Here is a 21,333-nt window from a genome sequence, read left to right on the forward strand (position 1 = left end):
CCGGCTCAAGATCAAGCGGCGCTGTTCGACTCTCGGGGCGTGCGCTTGAGCAACGCACTTCAGGACTGCTCTCCATTCAGCGGCACCTAGTGAATGGAATAATTCCCCGGCAACAACCCTTCAACAATCGAAAAACTTCACTCTGTCAATCTCGGTAACCGGTCCTGCGTCAAGAGCCTCTAGAAATATGCGAAACTACCAGTAATAACCTATAAAGGCTTTGTCAGTTCGAGGATAGAGATTTAAAACCAACCAACCAAAACTTGAGACTCATACACCGCAATTGTTAGAGTTTGCATTCCCAACAATTAACCCATTTTCAGCGACATGTAAAACAGCAGAAATCGCCCCAATCTGTCACAAATTTCCAGGGCAAATGCATAATACAGAGTGCCAACCAAACCATTTGTTTCAGCAGGTCAATTGCCCTTTTGATTTGTAATTAGAATAACGTTGAATTTGCGCTGTTTTTTTGCTCTCCGTGACGTGGCCTGCCTGCAGACCCAGTTGTTTCACTAATCGCTTCAGCCGCTTGACGGGAGCCGTTGTGTGTGGAGAGACCATTTACCTTGCGTTAAAATTCAGTATTGGTAAAACAAGCAAGATATGATACCAGGACGTCTTTACGAGATGCGTAGGCTACTTTGGATTTGAGTTTAACCATTTTGACGTTCATAAGTGTGTACAAAAAAACAGGTTTTTATCCCCACTTCAAACTCAATAAATAAAAACACATAAACGATAGCAAATTAGGAATGTGAAAGGAAGGAGGGATTGCATGCAAACATTAAGCTCCTACTTTTGTAACCATCACTCAGAAAAGAAATGTAAGCTAAATAATAATGGAGTCATAAATTGGCACTAGCTATAGATCTAGATACAACAGGTTTTCTTGAGATTAAGGTTAAAATCTTCTAGGCGGATTCTAACGTTTTATTGTGATATTAAAAGGGAAAAAGAAAGGCTGTAGCAGTGGCGGATTTAGGGCAATATTTTAGGGGGCGCCAAAGAAGTATGGAACAACCTCGTCGCAAATGGCTTGGGAAATTTTTTTGCGTTTTTATCAATAAAATTGCCTATTTAAGTCAGGTAGGCTACCAGTCATTCCCACATCACAAATCAACACCACAAGTGACAATCAGTTGTAAAGTTGAGGCAATGCCATAATGCCGCTCGTGGCAATTGAAAGCAATAGCGAACGTGAAATGATAATTTAAGTATTTTTCACTAAAATTTTAGGCTATACAATGACAGTGATTGCTCCAAGTGAATGAAAAGGGGTAACTACCAAAATCCATTTCAATAAATCACCAACTTAGAGTGCCTGAAGCTTACTGGTGCATAGCCCAAAAAAATAAATTTAGCTAAGATGTGTTCAAGACCAGATCCAGCTTTACTGTCCAAAAGGTTGATGTATGGCATTCCATCCTAGCATCTCTCTGTCTAAACTGCCATAAAATCTGGATTGCTACCATGCATTATATTATTTAAACTTGAGTTAAAAAAGGTTTCTTTATTAGTTATTAGTATTTTATATAATGTCCATTGACTCTTGTACCGTTATCAGCGGTTAGTAGGTCTACTTGCCGAGACTAAACATCACGCATTGTTTTACGTTAGTAAAATGGAAGTTTACAAGTTAAAAAGTATAGCATAAAAAGGAAATTTGCATGCAGATATAAAAAAATAAATTGGAATTTTAGGGGGCGCCGCGGCGCCCCGGCGCCATAGGTACATCCGCCCCTTGGCTGCTGCCTATTAGTGTATTACGGGACTTCTTTGCCTTCGTACTTCGTTCACAGACTCGATTCAGTAAGCTGTAGTGAGATGCTGTCTGGAAATTAAACTGTGGAACAAGTGACAGGAATGTGGTAACAGATAAGGTTGAAACAGTTGCACTGACAATATGCAGGTTTATTAAGGCAACTCTTACAATTTGGGATTCTCTAGCCCAGACAGCAAAATCAGTCATTTTCTTGTATTGATTCAACGTTTTCAGATATTGAAGCACGTTTGAAGGCTTTGAATCAATGTAAAAATGAAAAATTTTGCTGTCTGGGACGCCTTTGAATGGGTCAGACTATATTGCAAAAGCATTGTGAAAGTTTTATCGAAAATTTAAAATTGCAGTAAATATTACATTCAGTTTATTTGGCCGGAAAAGATTTAGGTTATTAGTTATTTAGCTAAATAAGTAACCCACACGTTGGCATGAAAAAGTGAAGACACGGTTTGCAACTAGATTTCGCTTCATCGATTTGGAAACGGCGAAAAGAAAAAATTTGGAAGAAGAAAGCTTGTCCGCCTGAAGCTAAATTGTGTGCGCTTTCATACAGTAATCAGGAAGAGCAATGCAATATTTCTTTTACATAGAACTGCTATGACCCACAAAAAAATCTATTTTACCAGCCTACATAGTGAATAACCAGAATATCGTTAAATCAAACATGGAATTGAGCAGGATTTAGGTTTCTTTTCTAACTTTGAAAAACCTAGTAGCCTATGTTTAGGGGGATAGTCAGAGGGAGGGTGAGGGGACAATTGTCCTCTAAAGATCTAAAATGCATGTTGTTTTGCTTTTAGCGTTTTGAAATTAGATTTTTGAGCTTTTCCTCTTGTGTGACTGAATGGGATAATTGCAATTGACAGAATGGGATAGAAAAAGCAAGAGCTAAAGTTTAAAACAAACTGATCTGAACTGCCCAAGTGCAAAGCGTTTCCCTCTATCCCCGTTAGCAAACAAAACTCATTCTGTTTAGATTTCATCCACGGATTTAAACGTTTAATCAATGCAAACGTAGGCTAACAATTTCACTTGCTGAGATAACCCAAGTAGCAAGATTGGTCGATTTCATATTGATTCAACGTCTGCAAACGTTGAATCAATATAAACAGGGGCAATTTTGTTGGCTGGTAAATGATTTATGGCAATTGAAAAGTGGCACTTACTTTGGTTAGTGTTTTTCATCACCTTGTTGGTGACCTTCTGTATTATTCTGAAAACCTACGCTGTTCGTGATGTCATCCAGGTTACGTTTCCAGGAAGAACGAAGAAAAAACGTAACAGTTGGCTAAAGACTAAAGTAAGTCAACACTTTGTCGTCATTTGAGTGGCGTAGTGCCGTAGAGGGTGAAGGCGGTAGTAGTTGTTTAGATGACGTGGATTTGATTCTCAGCCCTGCCATAACTCTTTTTTTTCTTTGCCAAACAAAGTTCAAAGCAAGAATCAAATGTCTGACTGAGTGCTAGAAGAGTCACATTTGGACGACAGCTACTTACATTTTGTGATTGCTTGGGGTTGTCGCGGCTGCAATTGGGATCTGATACTAGGAATTAACATGTTTTAGTGGCTTCCCTATAATACAGAAGGCACTGTCGGTATTGAGCAAACACAGACAGCTCAGTTTTTGTGGGCAAAAAAAAAGTACAAACACAACGAATGGCAAATAGTTCGAACAACAAGATGGCAGAGAAAGACCAAAAGATAAGCGAAGCCAGCTGCCACCACCCACCAGTCAAGAGTTTTTACAAGGCTTGGCAGAGCTGTTTCCCAATTTCGCAGATGTAATTGAATGTGTGTAGTGAAATATAATACAAAAGGTTAAAGAATTAAGTTATTACAAAACTTCCCAGTTTTAGCATCGTAGAAAAATGACATATGAAGATGGCAGTGTTGTTAGCAAAGGTAAATTTTGATATAACTTATAAAGTTGTATAATGTTTTAGTGAGTGAGGGGCGAATGTGGCGATCGCCCCCATTCCCCAAAACACATAAAATTAGTTTTATTCACGGTGTGTAGTTGGTTGGTTGGTTTTGAAGCTATCCTCGGACTGACAAAGCCTTTGATAGGTTATTTCTGGTAGTTTCGCATACTTGTAGAGCCTCTTGATGCAGGGCCGATTACCGAGATTGGCAGAGTGAAGTTTTTCGATTGTTGAAGTGCTGTAGCCGGGGAATTATTCCATTCATCAGGTGTCGCTGAATGGAGAGCAGTCCTTAACATGCGATGCTCAAGCGCACACCCCGAGAGTCGAACTTGCGCCGCGTAATCTTGAGCCGGTCGCGTAACCACTGAGCTAACGTATTTACAAGGTCGGGTTAATGTAGATTGTAGACCTACCCCATACACAGGCCCGGATTTAGGGGGGGGCAGAGGGGGCAGTTGCCCCGGGCCCCCCGACTTTTGAAGGGCCCCCTATGTGGAAAAAAATGTGATTTTATGTTATTTTTTTCCTTTTGGCCTTTAAAGTTTCTGCAAAATTCTGTGTAGTACTGGACTGATGCTACTGTAGACGTAGAGATGATTTTTCGCGCCGTAGGAGCGAAAAATTGTTTTGCACGGGGGCCCCCCGATTTAAAAGTGCCCCGGGCCCCCCATCAGCTAAATCCGGTCCTGCCTATAAACCTCATTGTGTTTTGTTGAAATCATTCCCCTCCCCCCAAAGGCTACTTTTTTGATCCGCCCTTGATCATTACAGTCAATAGCTTGGTAAGCATCATTTAGAGATAGAATAATCCTTGTGTAAATTAGTTTGACTGCATGCCATAGGTCATTGTGAGTTGTGACTGATTGCAGTCGGTCTCATCAGATCACGAATTGCTGCGCGGCCCGGAAGTAAGCTTCTGCATTTGCGATGTATTGATTGACGCATTCGCACAGACTTAATTACCCTATAGCTCAAGGGTGGGCAACCAACGGCACACGGGCCGGATACGGCCCGTGTGTTGCTTTTGTGTAGCCCGCGTCAACATTCAAAACAGATCAAACTGATCCATATATCTGGTCCGTAAAATGGTGTTTTTTCCTGGATCGCCAGATGTAATTTATGCTGTATATATGCACGGTACCAACTTGGTTTTTATGCTACAAGTGTTGTAAAATGATTGTGCGTGTGTGTGTGTGCATTAGAACTGTATCATTATAGGGTTGTGCTAAATGGGCACAAAATCAGAAAAGATAAAGTTTGTAGACACGCACAATCTTAACAGCAACATGCTTTGCAGAGGCGGTCAAAGAAGGTGAAAGAAATATTTAAGTGAGTTACGCAGTGTCAAAGCTGGCAGCAGAAAACATGTGTGAAAAGAGAATTTATAAAGGATGGCAGTTACAGAGATCTTTTGTCCAGAGAAAAAGCCGTTATTTTCAGCCATCAGATATCCGAGGGCAGTTACACGACGAATTGAAGACATTTCTGTGAATGTGAGGGAGTTTAAAAAACGCTGAAATGGCAAACTCAAATGAGGTAAAAGCAAGAATAGGTTTCATAAATGCGAGTTAAAATACTTCAAGTTAGCTTCGCCTTTTATGCTAGTGAATGAGTGTAGCCTATCATTGCGGCTCACCATCGCATAACCACTAGCCTACCTCATTTGGCCCTTGCCTGCAAAAAAATGCCAACCCTTGTATAGCTCATACAATCATCAGCTTTTCCAGCTTGTAGCTCAGCGAAAGCTAACAGAGCATTTGAAGAAAAAAGAGAAGGAAATAAAGATTAAGTAAATGAGATCACTATAACCGAAACTTCAACCGCCTGTTTTGCACATTGCATATAGGCTTGCAATGGTTTAGTTTGGCCGTCTAGTCACTCGAGCAAGCTATTGAGTATCAATTTCATTTGAATATCATTTTAAGGAAAATCATGAATTGGCCTTACAATGCCCTAATTTTAAACTACGAAGAGGGTGACAAAAAAATCAAGTAAAATAATCGAGGCAGTATAATGTGAAAGTCAAGTTTTAATGAACAACAGAGTTAAGGAAAGGGTACACAAGCAAAACTATTGTATCGTAGGCCTATTAGTGTGTATAGAAGTCATATAAAACCTATTCAGAATAAGTTGCACTGAAATGTTGCAATCGGCTTCGGTCGGCGCTTGTTAATATTTTCTGACTACAGCATTCCTACAAACAGCCGCACAATCTGGCACCATCTGAGCAGTGGCGTAGCTAGGGAATGTGCGGTAATGTGCCGCCCGGAGCGGATTCAGATTTTGCCGCCCCTTCAAGAAAAAGCATGTGAAAATGAAATGCGTTTTTTATCAGATTATAATCAAAATCAAATATCGTAGTCTGAAAGTGCCGCCCCCAGACCTGCCGTTCGAGGCGGTCCACCCCCCTCCCCGCCCCTAGCTACGCCAGTGCATCTCAGTGTATGTTGATTCGTGGAGAGCATGTGGCAGTGGCGGATTATTGGCATTGGCATTGAGGCAATCGCCTCTCCCTCTAAACCACATAATATTAACTTTATTCAGGGTGTATTAGCAAGGTCGGATTAAAGTAAACCTACGCTTCATTGTGCCTTGTTGGTATCCCCCCCCCCCCCAAGCTTTAGGGGGATGTTAATTTAAAAGCCCTAAAACGCTGTACAAGCGAAATATGTGTGAGCCAATGAAGAGAAGTGGGCCCTTCGGGGATTTGAAAAGCAGTAAATACGGCCTTGCGTGATTTAAAGCTATTGGTTACCGTATGGAATTTCTATAGCAGCTTTTTTTAAACAGTCAAAAATTTTAAACAGACTAAAATAAAAGGGCCCTTAAGCAACCGTGCTCCTCCCCCCGCTTGGGAGGCACGGTGGGCGATGAACACGGCCCTGGCTGTACGACATAGGGGACGAATAGTTAAAGCCAAGATCAAAGCATATAAGATGTGCACACCATACGACTCTACTGGACCTACAATTGTTTCTGGACAAAATAGTGAGCAACAGTGGCAATTTTACTGCTAAGTGTAGTCAAGTGATTTTTGTTGGTTTTTATATTAAAAGAAGTTTTTTCAGAATATCGATACGTTGTTAAAATCGAAACTTTAAAGGAATTCAGTTTTACGCAGAGGAAAGTGGACAAGTTCAGCTCAAGACACATGATGCAATACGTGGCTTTTATTTTTATTTTTTTGGGGGAGGGGCTATTTTTCGTATTGTTTCCGACCAGTTCTGATTTCTCTCGGAGGCCCCGGCCCACATATGTTATAAAGGAAAAGGTAGCAATAAAAGAAATGCTTTTATGACAACTTTCAACTACTTAAGTTACGTTGCGCGATGCACTGAATTACATCATTGCTCAACAATCATTTATTTAAACAAAAATAAACATTAGTATTTTTTGACAGCAGATGCCATTAACAAAAATCAATCTGATAATAACATCAACATAACACTAGCAGCAACCACCCAGACAAGAAATCTAGCTTTTTTCACATTCTGTTTTACGTCTATACACTCTGTTTTTTACATTCGTTTTTACGTCAGTTAGCGTTGAATCAATGTCTTCTTCTTGCGTTTGAGGCCGCCACAGATCACGTTGTTACATCCAGGCGCAGCAGCCAATGGTTTGTGTATTTATCGAGCGTTGTTAGGTCCACATATCTATCTTGTAGTCGGTATACAGGGCATTGATAGATAATGTGGTGTGCAGTTTGAAAATCTGAGCCACACGCACAAGATGGTGAATCGGCGAGAGCCCACTGAAACGGCCCACTCCAGTCCGCATACAATTGAGCTTCACCCATTCCTTCCGGGGTAGTTCTGCTCCAGGTGGGGTGTTGGTATTGGGAAGGACTGTGAATTGGGTTGGTCTCGCAATTTTTTTCCATTTACGATTCCAAACTTCAGAAATGTGGAAGTTGGATTTGCAGATAGCTGCAGCATGTCGTGAGAACTGGCGTCTTGATGTCAAGCGCTGGGGCTTTTGGGTGTGCGAGTTTAGGACAATCTGGTTGAGGGGGTGGTTATCCCTTGTCATAGCTTGTAAGACCAGACTACGTAGCCTACGTGGTTTTTCCTACGAAGTCTGCCTGGGGCGATGCCTGATAGTACCGGCAGAAAGTCAGTGGGAGTTGGAAGCAGGCAACCGGTGATTATTCTCATGGTGGGGTTTGAGGGCAGTGTCAATTTTGGAAGTGTGTACGCTGCGGCACCAAGTGGGGAAAGCATATTCGGAGGTGCTGTGGACAAGTGCAAAAGCACTTGCAGTAGCGTAGCCAGGAATTTTGAAAGGGGGGTTTTGACGACCCAGCGGCGGGGGGTCTGGGGGGCCTCCCCCAGATAATTTTGAAAAATTACTTTGAATTTGGTGCATTCTGAGAGCATTTTCAACAAAAATGTGGTTACTAATATTTCTGTAAAATGGTGGTGTTTGGTGGCATAGCAAAAGGATAAGATCATGGTTTCTTTGGCATTTTTCGGAAATAAAGCTACGTCTCTATGTTTTCTTGTTGCTAATTCCTGGCTGAGATGTTTGGTATTGGCAAAACTTGCTTTTTTAATGCAATTTTCTTTAAAATTAGGCAATTCTTTTTAGATTGAAAGCATCATTCTCAATATCGTGACGTCACACGCGTGCCAAAGGGGGGGTTGTAACCCCCAACCCCCCCCCCCCCTTGGCTACGCCACTGAGCACTTGTACGGAGTGTGGATGTACTAGCACCCCAGGATGTTCCAGCTAGGCATCTCAGCAAGTTGTAGCGTGCTGATAGCTTAGCATGGAGGGCTTCAGCATGGTGTTTGTAGGTTAATTGTCGGTCGAGCTTCACTCCTAGGTAGGTGGGACACCGGTTGTGTGGGAGTGGGTTTCCGTTGAGAGAGACTGACAATGAGCGCGTAGATTCCATGTTGCAAAAGTGAAAAGGTGTGACGGTGGTCTTTGCCAGGCTCAGTTTCAGCATCCACAGCTTCAGGTAGTCTGCGATTTGGGCCATGTCATCTTTAAGTGCTTCCTTTTTTTTCAAAAAAGTGCTTCCTCTACCACATGCCAGAACTTGTCAGAATTGCGTAGTGCCAAATCATCAGCATAGCCGTACTGGCGTGACGTGAAGTCTCTGGCATGTCACTAATGTACATGTTAAATAGTAGTAAGTTGAATCAATGTATGGAACGATTGATTTGCTGTCTAACCATTAGTCCCATAAAGCATCACTCTTATGTGGCAAATACAGAAATAGGTTTTGGAGAGAAACTGAGCTTTATGCAAGTTAGCGTTGTTTTGAGGTAAAAATCCGTTAGCGCAAAGACTTAGGAAGATTGGAAAGGTCGGGATTTCCCCAACCTGCGGTTGTCGAGCAAAACAAATCACCACTTACTTGAGAAGACCAAGCCTTTCAGCATAGCTCGCTTTCAGTGGACAGCAGCAATTGAGTGAAAGCAGTGAAATTCCTTGATAGTTTAGTTTGGTTCAGATCAGTTTGTTTTTATTTCTGACCTTCACAACGAAAAAACAATATACGCCAAACATAGCACGTTCAGATGGATGTTCAGTTTTTCGAAAGGGTTTGTACTGGTTTGAGTTCAAAGCTTTTTTGAAAATGACTAATCGCATGCTTGGGACAGAAATCTAATTGAAATAAAAACGATGCAATCAGCTGTAGTGTAATTGCCTCAAAGCTGCATTTGAACACAGTGATCTTTGATAAATTGCAACTAGCTTTCGTTGCAGAGCTAGTTGGCGACATGAATCTGCTAAAAATAACTTCGTGAAGCACAAAATCTTTAACAAAACATAATCGTATGACTCATCAACGGAAAGTATTACAGTCCTACTGTTTCACCAAAGCTGTCTGCCACAGCATCGTGATGGTTAGCTTTGTATCAGCAGTGAGTCAAAGTGTTAGGATCGTCAGAAATTCGGATATAGCTATTATGAGTCTTAAGGTACGTGCCAGCTGAAGATGCTAGTACTATAGCGAAATCGATTCTCAATAAATAACACTAAGAGGTTAGATTGTTGTGCAAATGCCAGCATTTGATGAATGCCAAATAGCAGTACCATCTTATTATGGCATGTAACTGTAGACCAGTGGCGTAGCCGGCACAAAATTTCCGGGAAAGAGACAAACAAGTATTTTTGTACATGTGAGTGAACCCGGCAACTAAAGGCGGAGCACCCACAGAGAGGTCTGGGAGGCCTCCCCCAGAAAATTTATAGGCTGATGTAGACCTACTCTAGTAAAGGTAGACTTGTAAAAACATTGATATTGATATCACCAATTTTCGCGGCAGTTATACGAGCTTTTATTGCGATCAGGCGTTGAAACTTACCTTATTGCTTTGGCTGGGTATAGCCTACTTGTGATTATTCTGGCAATGACAACAAAGACCTTAATGCTGTTACAGCTGCAGGCTCAGTTCAGATCAGTTTGTTTATGTTTCTGAGCATCACAACGAAAAAAACAATACGTGACAAACATAGCAGAGGTCTAGAAAAAAGTAGAAGCGATAAAACGCGAACGCAATACCGTGCATGATACTAAAGCAGGACAATCAATTTTAAATGTGGCACGGTCGCAACACCGTAGGCAATGTCGAAATTCGTAATTGAAAATATGAAACAGTTGTAAAAAGAGAGTTAGTATCAACATGTAGGCCTAATTAAATGTAGCTTCAGTCCTCGAAATTAGCGGCGGCACACGGTACACGGCAATTGCCGTGGTGGATGCCGCTGCAAACGTCATAATGGCCATTCTGCTACGGCAATAAAAATGCCGTCGCAAAATGAGCATTTAATTCGGACAAAAAGTGTTCAAAATTTCTTCCTGTTTGATTTACTCGCAGCGTGAGTTCAATCAGCAGAAACATCGCACCAAGACCTCACCTCGGACTATTTTACTTGCTGTGTACACTCAAACAGTCTTCGAAATTGGCATATTTTTACTTCGCAAAAACGTTGACGAGGTCAAACGGCAAAAGTGGAAATTGCCTCGGCAATTGCTGTGAACGTTTATTGCGAAAAAATTCTACCAAAACATGTAAAACGAGAAGAGAAAAAAATAATCGATGTCTTAATAGTCTATCGCGACCGCACTGTTTGATTTGTTGTGACGTAATAATACCAAAAGTAGCGATAAAGCGAACAACGCGATACGCACGCTGTTAGGGTAATTCAGGTTAAATAACTCAAGGCGGGAAAAGTAAGTTAATTTTGGGTTGATTCAACGTTCGAGTCAGCACAAGTCGATTTAATTTTCCCGGCGGGTTATATCGCGTAACAACAATGCCCAATAAGAAGTTTACGTTTGTTTTACATTAATTCGACATCTAGCGACGTTGAATTATCATGAAATAACGTTAATTGCTCAATCAGGTACGGTAACAAATCAGCTCCCTGCGAGAAGATTGCTTTGATTTACGCATACACTCACATAATTTCGGCACAATTAGGATACTCCGAGCAACACAAAGTCTGTTGGATAAAGAACCAGTCAGAATCGGAGGATGAGGTTGTCGCCTCGTCACTGGAAGACGCAAAACTGCCCTTTCATGAACGCTCGATACCATATGATCGGAAGCATTACTTTTCTTTACTGCCGAAGAACCATTTATCCAATTTTGTACCACTTTTTATATTCGCAACGACACTGGTAAAAAATAAGCATTCGATGAAAGAATAACTTTTGCGTAACAATTAAGCCAGTATTTGTAAGGTTGCAAACTTTTTACAGTTCACAAGAGCATTGTCAGCGCATAAAATAGCTTGCCTGATGCTCTGGGCTACCGCCGTGTGACACACGATGAAGAAGAAGCGCATAAAATTTCGTTTGATCAAAGCATTACGGCAATTGCCGCCGCAATCCCAGGTTTGTTGATTTGGCGACGGCAATGTTTTTGCCGTCGTAGACGGAAGCTAATTTCGACGGCTGAGCTTAAGACCCACTTTTTTTTAGGATTAATTGGTTCTTTTGTGACTCATGCATAAAACCGTTTGCTAACCCTGCTCTACAGTACACAATCCTTACTTGCCTGGTGTTCAGTTGCCAGCCAAGAATAAACCATTTGTTTTCTTTTTGTTCACAATACTTTTACTGGCAAGAATTGATTTTTGTCCGCTTTTATGATGAGAAGCTCAGGCTATTCCGCTGATAGATTAAATTTCGCTTTTAGCCGAGTTTTTCTGGAGAGTTTTGTCCATGAGGATATTGCTATGGACTAGAGCTTCCCAAAGTTTTTGGCTCTCGACCCCTTTTAATCTACTAAAATTTGTCACCACCCTTCACGGTTAAAATCAGAAACAGTGCAAAATATACATTTTTGATACTTATGGAAAGGCTTAATTCGAACAAAAACTAAAAACAAGCTGCCGGAAGCTACTCAAAGCCTACTACTTTACACACAGTCTAAAAGGGAAACAAAACCAAAAATCAAACATATTTATTTATTCAGTGTGATAGACGCGACTGCTTTCTGCTACAAAGCAAGTCCAGTCGTGGCTCAATGTTTGTTAGTGTTGGTCGATGTCAAGTTTTGCTTAGGATAGAACTGTGCTTTGTTTTGATTGCGGTAAACGTTGAAAACGTAGACTCGCACAAATATGTGGATACAGAAGGTAGGAGTTTAATTACTGCTGAGTGGGATAATTATGGATATTCCGCTCTAACGTTAAGCCAAAAAGGGTGAAGCATTGTTCCAGAAAATTTAAGTCAGAAGATAAATCATTAAGTTCTTCCTGGGATTTGAGAGAAAGCTGCTCAGCAGGCTACGTTGTTTTTGCATTGCAAATACTACAATTTTGGTAAAAAAGTGATTTTCTGAGCCGTTGATAAATAAAACGTAACCACCAGACGACATTTAACGTAATAATAAACTAAAAGTTATAAACGTTTTCGGCCATACTTATGTTAGCCCTTATCAAGTAACCTACTGACTGATGTTCTACATAAATTGAAATGACATTGCAAATAGGTTTTGGATCCAATTTAATTTGGTATTGTCTAATTCTGGAAGAAAATACTTCTGAAACTGTTTCAATAGATTTGACAAATCGTCGATAACCAGAGGCTTAATAACGTTTGGCTTTGCATCATTGCTAACCAAAAACTCTTCAGTAATTGAGAACATTTCAAATACATCATTTTCAACTTGTTTTCTCATGGGAGGGACTAGTTTAGTTCGTTTAGTTTTTCAAGCATAACATAATTTCAAAAACCAGATGTTATTTCAAAAATGATGGACCAAATCTGAATATTTTCCGTTACAAAAATTACGACTTCAATTTTCAACATTGAAGGCCTTTTTAAGGCTGTGGCTTTTGAAAGCTACCTTACTTTACAATGCAGTAAAAGGGTTTTAAACTCCGATTCCATTTCACCACATAAATTGCCAAAAATAAAGGTATTGAGTGCGCGACTCTTATCAAAGCTAATAACTTCCACATCATCTGGCGCCAAAGTGACAAGTAGGATACTTTGTGGAAAATTGGTGTACTCTCTGCTACCCCTGAAGTTCGTTACGCGACCCCTTGTGGGGTCACCACCCCCAGTTTGGGAAGCTCTGCTATGGACTAATCGTGAATGCAAAAAAATACAGTGGAAATTAAGCGGGAATATGAAAAGGTGACAATACTCGATCAATTAGGAACCATTGGTGTTTAAGCAGTTACCAAGGGATAAACCGGGGTAAAAGCTAAGAACCTTGCTTTAGGTTTAGTTTCTGTAGCGCCCAAGAATAAAAAATAAGTTTTTAGTTTTTTTTGGTAGTGTGGTCCAACCAACTATCAAAGGCTTTGTCAGGTGCAGGAAAACGATGCAAAACCAAGCAACCAACCAATACATAGCAGTGGAACTTGTTACAATCTTGCAACATTGGTTTATAAAGTGTCAATTAAAAGCCTGCTTTGTTTTACTTCACAAATATTCATCCTATCTCCCCAAGTCACGTGCTTCCCAAAGATCTTGGTTGCATATTATATTCAACATAGAACGCTATGGGGTTTTCAAGACCAAACCACGTAAACGCTAAAACGAGAGTTGTGTCGATATTTTTCATGATGGATCGGCATTTTTTGTTCTTTTGTTCAGTGCATGAATTAGTTGTCTAAAGACTCTAAAGCAGTGTTCTTCAACGGGGGCGATATCGCCCCCCGGGGGGCGTTTTGGCCATTGCGGGGGCGATTTGTACAACTTTTGAAATTGGGGGGCGATTGGTAAGGCCGAGCGCAATTATCGATCAAGATCGTTCTGGATTCTTAATATCTTAAACTACTTTTTGGTTTGTTCGACTCAGGTTTGAGTCGTTTGTTGCAATGCAAATACGTGTGTGCCTGCGCGATTTTGAGTGTGCTCTGATCAAGCACGTGGTAATTTCGTTCGACAATCGGTAGCTTGCAAGTTGGACGTTTATTTGTCGTAGGGTACTGCACTTCAAAAAACTGACTGATTTGTGCAGGGTGTGTGCGCCGCACACCCATTTTCAGGGTGTGTGCGCCGCACACCCATTTTCAGGGTGTGTGCGCCGCACACCCATCAAAGTTCAAACATGGTTGATTACGGTATTAAGTAGGCTACTTGGTAGCCTTCTCGAGTTACGTGCGGCCGAGCAGAGCTTACTTTCGGTGGCCGTTTCTGAACCCTTCGGTGGCCACGGCCGCCGTTAATTTCGAGGCCTTGTTTGAGGGGGCGATTTGGACCCGCACTATCAACAAAGGGGCGATTTTGTAAAAAAGGTTGAAGACCACTGCTCTAAAGTCTAAATGAAAGCGAAGAAAATACTCATAAAACGCTTATGTTATTTCAAGAACTGCGCCAGCCGTTGCTATTCAAACCGTGACGTTGAATTCGTCTTAGGTAGTTCACATTGTCTTCGCACATGCGCATGAACCTGTGAGAAAGCAACACATTTATTGGTAAGTTCCCAGACAAAAAATTTCGTCATTTTTACATTGATTCAACGCCTGCAGAGGTTGAATGTCGCTGTCTTGGTAGTAGTACTCAAACGTATATTATCTTCAGCAGCCTCACTTTTGAAACAGCACATACCATATAGCTTGACGTCAAATATATGCAGCTGAAAGGGGCAGTATTAGCATATTGCTTGTCAAGGAAACTTTGTCTCTCCTTGGCTAGTTTTACTTCCACATCTCACTTGACCGTGCTATAGGTCGAGTTATCGAGACTAATGAAAACATAACGAATTGAATAAATTTTAAGTCATATTCACACAAGAACCACTTTAAAAGACTTTAGTCAAGACAGAACTACTTCAGTCAAACAAAGGTTTGGTTTTGGTGAAACAAAAATTCTAGAACCACTTCACTAAGAGCTTAGTCTGAACGTTTCAAGCAAAATAATAACTATCCTACTTTAGCTACTACTTTGAATACAATTAAATTTATTTTTCTTTGTTGAAACGCAAAAGAAACGATACTGTGAAAATAAAATACAGCAACAAAACCAACAAAAGGAAAAGGTGGCAAAACCGTAATGGTTTACGTCTTTAACATGTGCATGTACAAGATCTAATTTCATAGTATATTACTATAGCCTATGTATCGATGAATGTAATTAGCCACAGCCACCAAACCTGATAGTTGAAATCAGTAGCTTAGATGCATTGATAGAAAGAATTAGCCGTCTCGTCGATCCTAAAACAACTGGAGTACCAACTGTTGAAGCAATACGAGGACCACTGACGTTGCCTTAATGAAGCAGCTTGAATTATTAACACGGGAAATTAGGTGGATATATTGAACTCCAGTGCTGAAATCCATATTCTTAATTAAATTCCAAATGTTATGGTTTTTAGAAATGAGCTTTTTTCATAGCAGTCAGTCAACTGACTGGTAAAGAAAACGGTAGAAAGTCTGCTTAGCAGGATTTAGTGTTGTACTGATAAATCTAACCTAATAAGCTACCCACGTGACTATTGCTGTCAATTCTTGCCCCTGTACAATCGACTGCCGAGAAATATCATCATTGTTTCATATTTCAATTTGTCGAGACGTTTATGCAGTGACATTGAACATATGCTTTGCAGGGTAAAGAGCAGATAGCGTCTAGTAATTGTAATATGCGTTTGTGATGGTAAGAAATGAACAAAAGTAAGTCATGTTGGAAACATGTCCTTTATATGATTGACTGTAAGTTCATGAACATTAAAGTGATTTGGGTGTTTTTATTAGTTTTCACCTGTCTGGTGTTGCTGCGTTATCGGTCGTACACAATAATAAATTATCCAAGGAGTAGATTGGAACGACCAGTTATCAGAACAACTACAAGTCAGGAATTTGATTCAACATGCTCGACAGTTTTATACGGAAATTTATCTGAATCGAATTGGACACTGCCAACATCACCCGACTTAACCACAGACGAGGAGGTCCTGAATCTCACTCAAGGTGGCTGTTCTGATATAATTAACAAATACTCGCTTGTGACCAGCAATGACTTCATAAGCAGAGATGAAGAAGAACGCCCAGTAGCTTTCAGCCTCCTAGTTCACCAGAATGTCCACCAGATCCTATTGTTGCTCAGTGCGATATATTACCCTCAAAACGCTTATTGCATCCATGTTGATAAAGGATCACCAGAAATATTACTTGCAGCTTTGGAAAACGTTGCGAAATGTTTTTCTAACGTTATACTTGCAACAAAACGAGAACGTGTAATCTACGCCAGTTTTTCAAGACTGCAAGCCGACTTGAACTGCATGGAAGATTTGCTAAGTTCCACCATCAAGTGGAACTACTTGATCAACTTAAGTGGCCAGGTGAGATAATGTCATTTGCAAGAATATTTTACAACGGTAGATTTTTATATTATCATCAACCAATTTTGATGGTGGTGGAAGTGTTGAAGTAATTAATTGCAATGATGTGCACCTAATTGCTCCACTCGTGTATGCTTCCCGGGATAGATATACTTTATATGTGGCTTGCGCACTTCTTCTTCTTTGTCGTGTGAGCCTCTGGGGCCGAGGGTCTATCTTTTTACCACCCCAGAATCACGATGCTCCCGGACGCAACTTTCCAAAAGGTACCATTAAAAAATCCCCTTTGAACTTTGTTTGGTATTTACAGAAGAAAAAAGAGCAATAGCAGTTGTGAGAATCAAACCCACGTCAATGAAATGACTACCATCGCCCTAACCCTCTGCGCCAAGTCAACCGATTGCAAACCGCTGACTTAATTTAGCTAGGATTTACGTTTTCTTTTGTTGCTCAAAGGGGATTTTTTAATATTACCTTTTGGAAAGTTGCCTCCCGGACTACAGTATACACGGAAGTATACAGGGAAGTACACGGAAGTATACACGGAAGTATAAGTATACACGGAAGTACTACAGTATACAGTCTTTGGTTTCATTATCCAAGACGCGTAGATCTTCTACTCCGTTAAGTGGCTTGAAGATGATGGCACAATCGTTGATGGTGTGATATGTGGTCTGCAGTTTGTTCCTCAGTATCACATTCACATGAAGAGGAAGAGGCCACCGATTTTCCATTGGTGCAGGGTTGAGCAGAAAAGCCTACGTACTTGATAAGAGCGTTAATCGTCGGCCATCGATGTCTTTCAATTCAATTTGATTTGTTCAGGACTATCCAATTAAAACAAATATTGAAATAGTTCGAGAACTGAAGAAATTGAACGGGAGAAACAAGATTCCAGGTCAAGCGCAACTCAACGAAGATAATCTGAAACGAACAATATTCGTTCACAGGTAAAATATATTACTACTCTTGATAGCAGAAGCGGGATAGGCTATATGGATGGGTTATAGGCAAATTGTTCGTAAGCAATTGTTCGTAAAGCAATTGTTCGTAAAACAATTGTTCGTAAACTGTTTTTCATAAAATGAAATCCGTAAAACAATTCTTCGTAAAGCATTTCTTCGTATACATCAAATTTTAACTGCATGCACGAAGAAATGCTTTAGGAAGAATTGTTCTACGAAGAATTAATTTTACGAACAATTGTTTTACGAACAATTGCTTACGAACAATTGCTTTACGAACAATTGCTTACGAACAATTTATCGGACACCATATTGATGTACATTTTTTTTCAGTTTTTTTTTCAGTTTACATTCATTTTTTATCTAGCCTACGTTTTTGTGGATATTAGGCAAGCAACCAGTACCTGTGATGTGCTAAACTGAGTACCTAACTGCCAGTGCCTGTGATGTGCTACAAAAAATATGTAAAGTTTTGCCCCACAAATGAAATATGGTTAAATAATATTTTGCGCACTTGTGCGTATAATTTCAATGCAACATTTTATCGCAATTTAAATATTCATACCGATGCTATCGCGTATTCAAAAGCTCGTTACAATAGGTAGGCTATCGGAAGTTACAGTGAACTAGCAATCACCAGGCATTGTGACAAAATAAGGCAAGTGGTAGTGAGCATGTTCGCTTCACTGTCGTGCAACCAGTTTGTCTGTGACGTTTCTCTTAGAAAGCTCTCTTTGTGCGTAATATGACATTAGAAAACATTTTTCTGTGACGGTTGGGTATTAATTGAAACGTTTTTATTGTTGTTTTTTTTAGAAAAAGCGTGTTTCATATTTCTCTACTGTAAATGCAATATCTGTAATGCCATATTTAAACAAGGAAAGCATAATTATGTAGGTCTTTATTCGTGCTTGACTTGTAGCATTTCACGCGGCCTCAAAATTGCCAGGAAAACAATTTACTGTACACTTATACGTTTCAGAGCAAAATGAAAAAAAATAATACATCTTACATCAAAAGCAATTTATTGCGAAGTAGGTAGAGCTCGTGGGAGTAATTAAAATTGGACTTCCTCAAAAGTTGAAAAATGAGAAACGACTCATTTGTCCTTAACAACATTAAACGAAGGAGGCAATTATTTACTTTTCTATTCTTTATAACAACACACCGTGTAGGGTAAGATATTGGTTAAACTGTAGTACTGATTGAACGCTTTTTAAAATTAGTTTATTCTTTGAAAATATAACAACATTCTATACCTATATGTCAAATAAAATCTGGAAATTACAACAGTTTCTTGAACGTTATTTGCACTTTCCGTTCTTGTCAATCGCCAAGTATATTGTGACACCACAGTTGGGTTTCACAAACTCCCTTTCATCGTGTCGGCATGATCTTCTTCTTGCTTATGTAGCAGCAATTCAGGCAACATCTCTCAATTGTTGCAACCAGTGCAATGTCTTCAAATCTGGGTCTATGAGATCCACATTTTCTGCAGGTCGAAACACTGGACAGTGATTTATGACTCACTTAGAACTCAGATACTTTATTCAGAGTTCTGGAAGTCATTGCAATCTGTTTCAACCTGTAGGCTACATTTTGTTTCAGAGTTGAAAACAGAACAACAAGCGAAGGAAAGGTTGAAAAGTTTATGGTTCAAACAACGACATTGAAGTCTCCTCCTCCGTACAACATGACTGTGCGGAAGAATCTTGCATACAATGTTTACACAAGAAAGTTCTTGAACTGGGTGATATTTGAAAGTGAAAAAGCAAAAGCGCTCTTAGAATGGTCACGTGATACTTTGACTCCAGATGAACATTTCTGGTTGATGTTGGACTCTCAAGAGGAGGCTCCTGGTGGAAGCGGAGTTATCAATTGGGGATCTCTAACTCCTTATGTAAAATGGAGCTCTGCTAACGACCCCTGTGCAGGTGAGTCCCGTAACGGCTTCAAGCAGAATAATTTAAGTGTTTGAGGAAAATAAACTTTAGGAAATGCCTCTCGCAACTCATACCTGAACAAACCCTGACTGAATGTATTTGTTTGTTTTTTTTTTGTTTGTGATCGGTTTTTACGCGGATTAAGCGAGTATCTGTCAAATGTTATTACAGCTTTGGGAAAGGGAGTGTCAGAACCACTATACTGGATTCATATAAGTTTACAGTTCCGAAAAAGGAACAAAACAGTGTCTTACAGTATCCCTACGGTCCTGAGACATTCCGTTCCTGCATTGTGGTTGGTTTCTTCCATATAATATACTAGTAAGCAGAAGCGATGACAGGGGTTTTCAAAAGATACGTTTCTGACGTCCAAGGATCCCTTTCCAGGGTTGGTTTTAGTGGCGTGAGGTCTCACCAGGAGATGAAAACTCAAAGGAAGCGCTGCACCTCTGTCATGAGTTTGCGGCCAATTCAAAGACAACTACGGCTCTTGGAAAAAATTATCTTTCTCCTCAATGACTATGTTAGTATTGCTCGTTCTTGGAGGAACTGTAGTTTTGCGCTTTTCAAGTGGTATCTTTTTTGAGATGTGTGCTGTTTTTCAGGGCGAGATCTAATTATTACCGGGTCCAAATTATCTTCTTTAATTTGTTACTTTTATGGCAATGATAACGAAAACTTCATTTTATTTTCAGGTTACTACAAACATTCCAGCTGTGTTTTCGGAAGTGGAGATGTGAAGCGATTGTTACAACAAAATAAATTGTTTGCAAACAAATTTGATATTATCTACGACGCTCTTCCTATGAAATGTATTCGAAAGTGGCTTGGTAAAAGACGGTTAAGAATGAACGACGTACCACAGTAAATGCATAATTTGTCAGCTCTGCGTTAGAGGCTTTACAAGGAAGATTCATGGAAATGTGGTTATTTTACAATTTGGGTAGAGAGGTTACCTTTTTAAACCATAAACAGGCATAAGTAAGCAACAGCACTACATTTAGCATTGTAATAACAAAAATAATAAGAGAACGTTTTCGGCTATTCATATAGCGCTTTTCAAGTATTTTAGTATTCCTGTTGCAATATTTCTTTTATTGCAACGGGTTTAAAAAAGGCTATATGACTAACCGATAACGTTCACTTATTGTTTTTATAATATTTGAGTGTAAAGTTATTGCCTAAGTATTCCTGTTTATGCGGTTACTTATCAATAAACTGTTTTGAATGGTAATTATTTTACATGTCCGTTGCACTTTTGTGTACTTTTATCCAGTTTACAGCTTTCCGAATACAGCTAAATGTTTTCTAAACCGCACAACGATCAATCGTTCAAAATCCCAGTTCTTCCCCGTTTACTTCCACAAAGCCAATTCATTAAGGCCAACACCCACACGGCATCACTCCTGCGTGTCGATGGGCTATAACAACCTACTGTAGATGGTGACAACACCCCAAAACCATCTACATTTAACAGCCTATTTCCCCCTAATCATGAACCTTCTGCCCTTCAATCAACTCTTCAGCATAGTGATTAGTTTCAGCATAGTGATCAGTTTTTTCCCCTTATGAACTTCGAAATGAGAAATGTCATGATGATACAATCTGAGAGGGATTAACAGACTGATGTGGCGCGGGAGCTGAATGCTTTAACCAAAGCGTTGGCTTTGAGCCTGCTGCATTGCTTTTAGCTCAGTAGCTATTACAGCTATTACAGCTATTACAGCTATCAGCTATCCCATGGTAACCCAAATAAAGGTTGACATATCAAATTAATATACTTAACTATCTTTTATTGCCTTCCGGCCAATATAAACGATTTCCTTAAACCTAATTTGTTCGTAATCTTGTAGGCCTACTGTTACCATCAGCACTAATACCCGATAAGTGTATTTTGTTGCCTTATTTATTATGCGCTTGTGTATGAACTGTTGTGAATTGCTATTTTTACCTTTG

General features: G+C 40.0%; 1 protein-coding gene across 1 annotated transcript; it reads left to right on the top strand.

Annotated features, from left to right (window-relative positions):
* Positions 1-15,769: 15,769 nt before the first annotated feature.
* On the top strand, positions 15,770-21,307 carry LOC145785718 (N-acetyllactosaminide beta-1,6-N-acetylglucosaminyl-transferase-like). Its single transcript, XM_082597412.1, has 4 exons — positions 15,770-16,469; positions 17,295-17,419; positions 19,043-19,368; positions 20,073-21,307. The coding sequence occupies exons 1-4, from the start codon at positions 15,792-15,794 to the stop codon at positions 20,243-20,245; spliced, it is 1,302 nt and encodes a 433-aa protein (XP_082453538.1). The 5' UTR covers positions 15,770-15,791; the 3' UTR covers positions 20,246-21,307.
* Positions 21,308-21,333: the final 26 nt, after the last annotated feature.

Source organism: Aplidium turbinatum, chromosome 16, assembly GCF_918807975.1.
Source record: "Aplidium turbinatum chromosome 16, kaAplTurb1.1, whole genome shotgun sequence".
Taxonomy (NCBI): Eukaryota; Metazoa; Chordata; class Ascidiacea; order Aplousobranchia; family Polyclinidae; genus Aplidium; species Aplidium turbinatum.

Coding starts and splice junctions, on each gene's coding strand:
- LOC145785718 (XM_082597412.1), top strand. CDS start 15,792: ATGAACAAAAGTAAGTCATGTTGGAAACATGTCCTTTATATGATTGAC. Junction 16,470..17,294: donor TGATCAACTTAAGTGGCCAG/GTGAGATAATGT, acceptor TGATTTGTTCAG/GACTATCCAATTAAAACAAA. Junction 19,369..20,072: donor TGCTAACGACCCCTGTGCAG/GTGAGTCCCGTA, acceptor TTTTATTTTCAG/GTTACTACAAACATTCCAGC.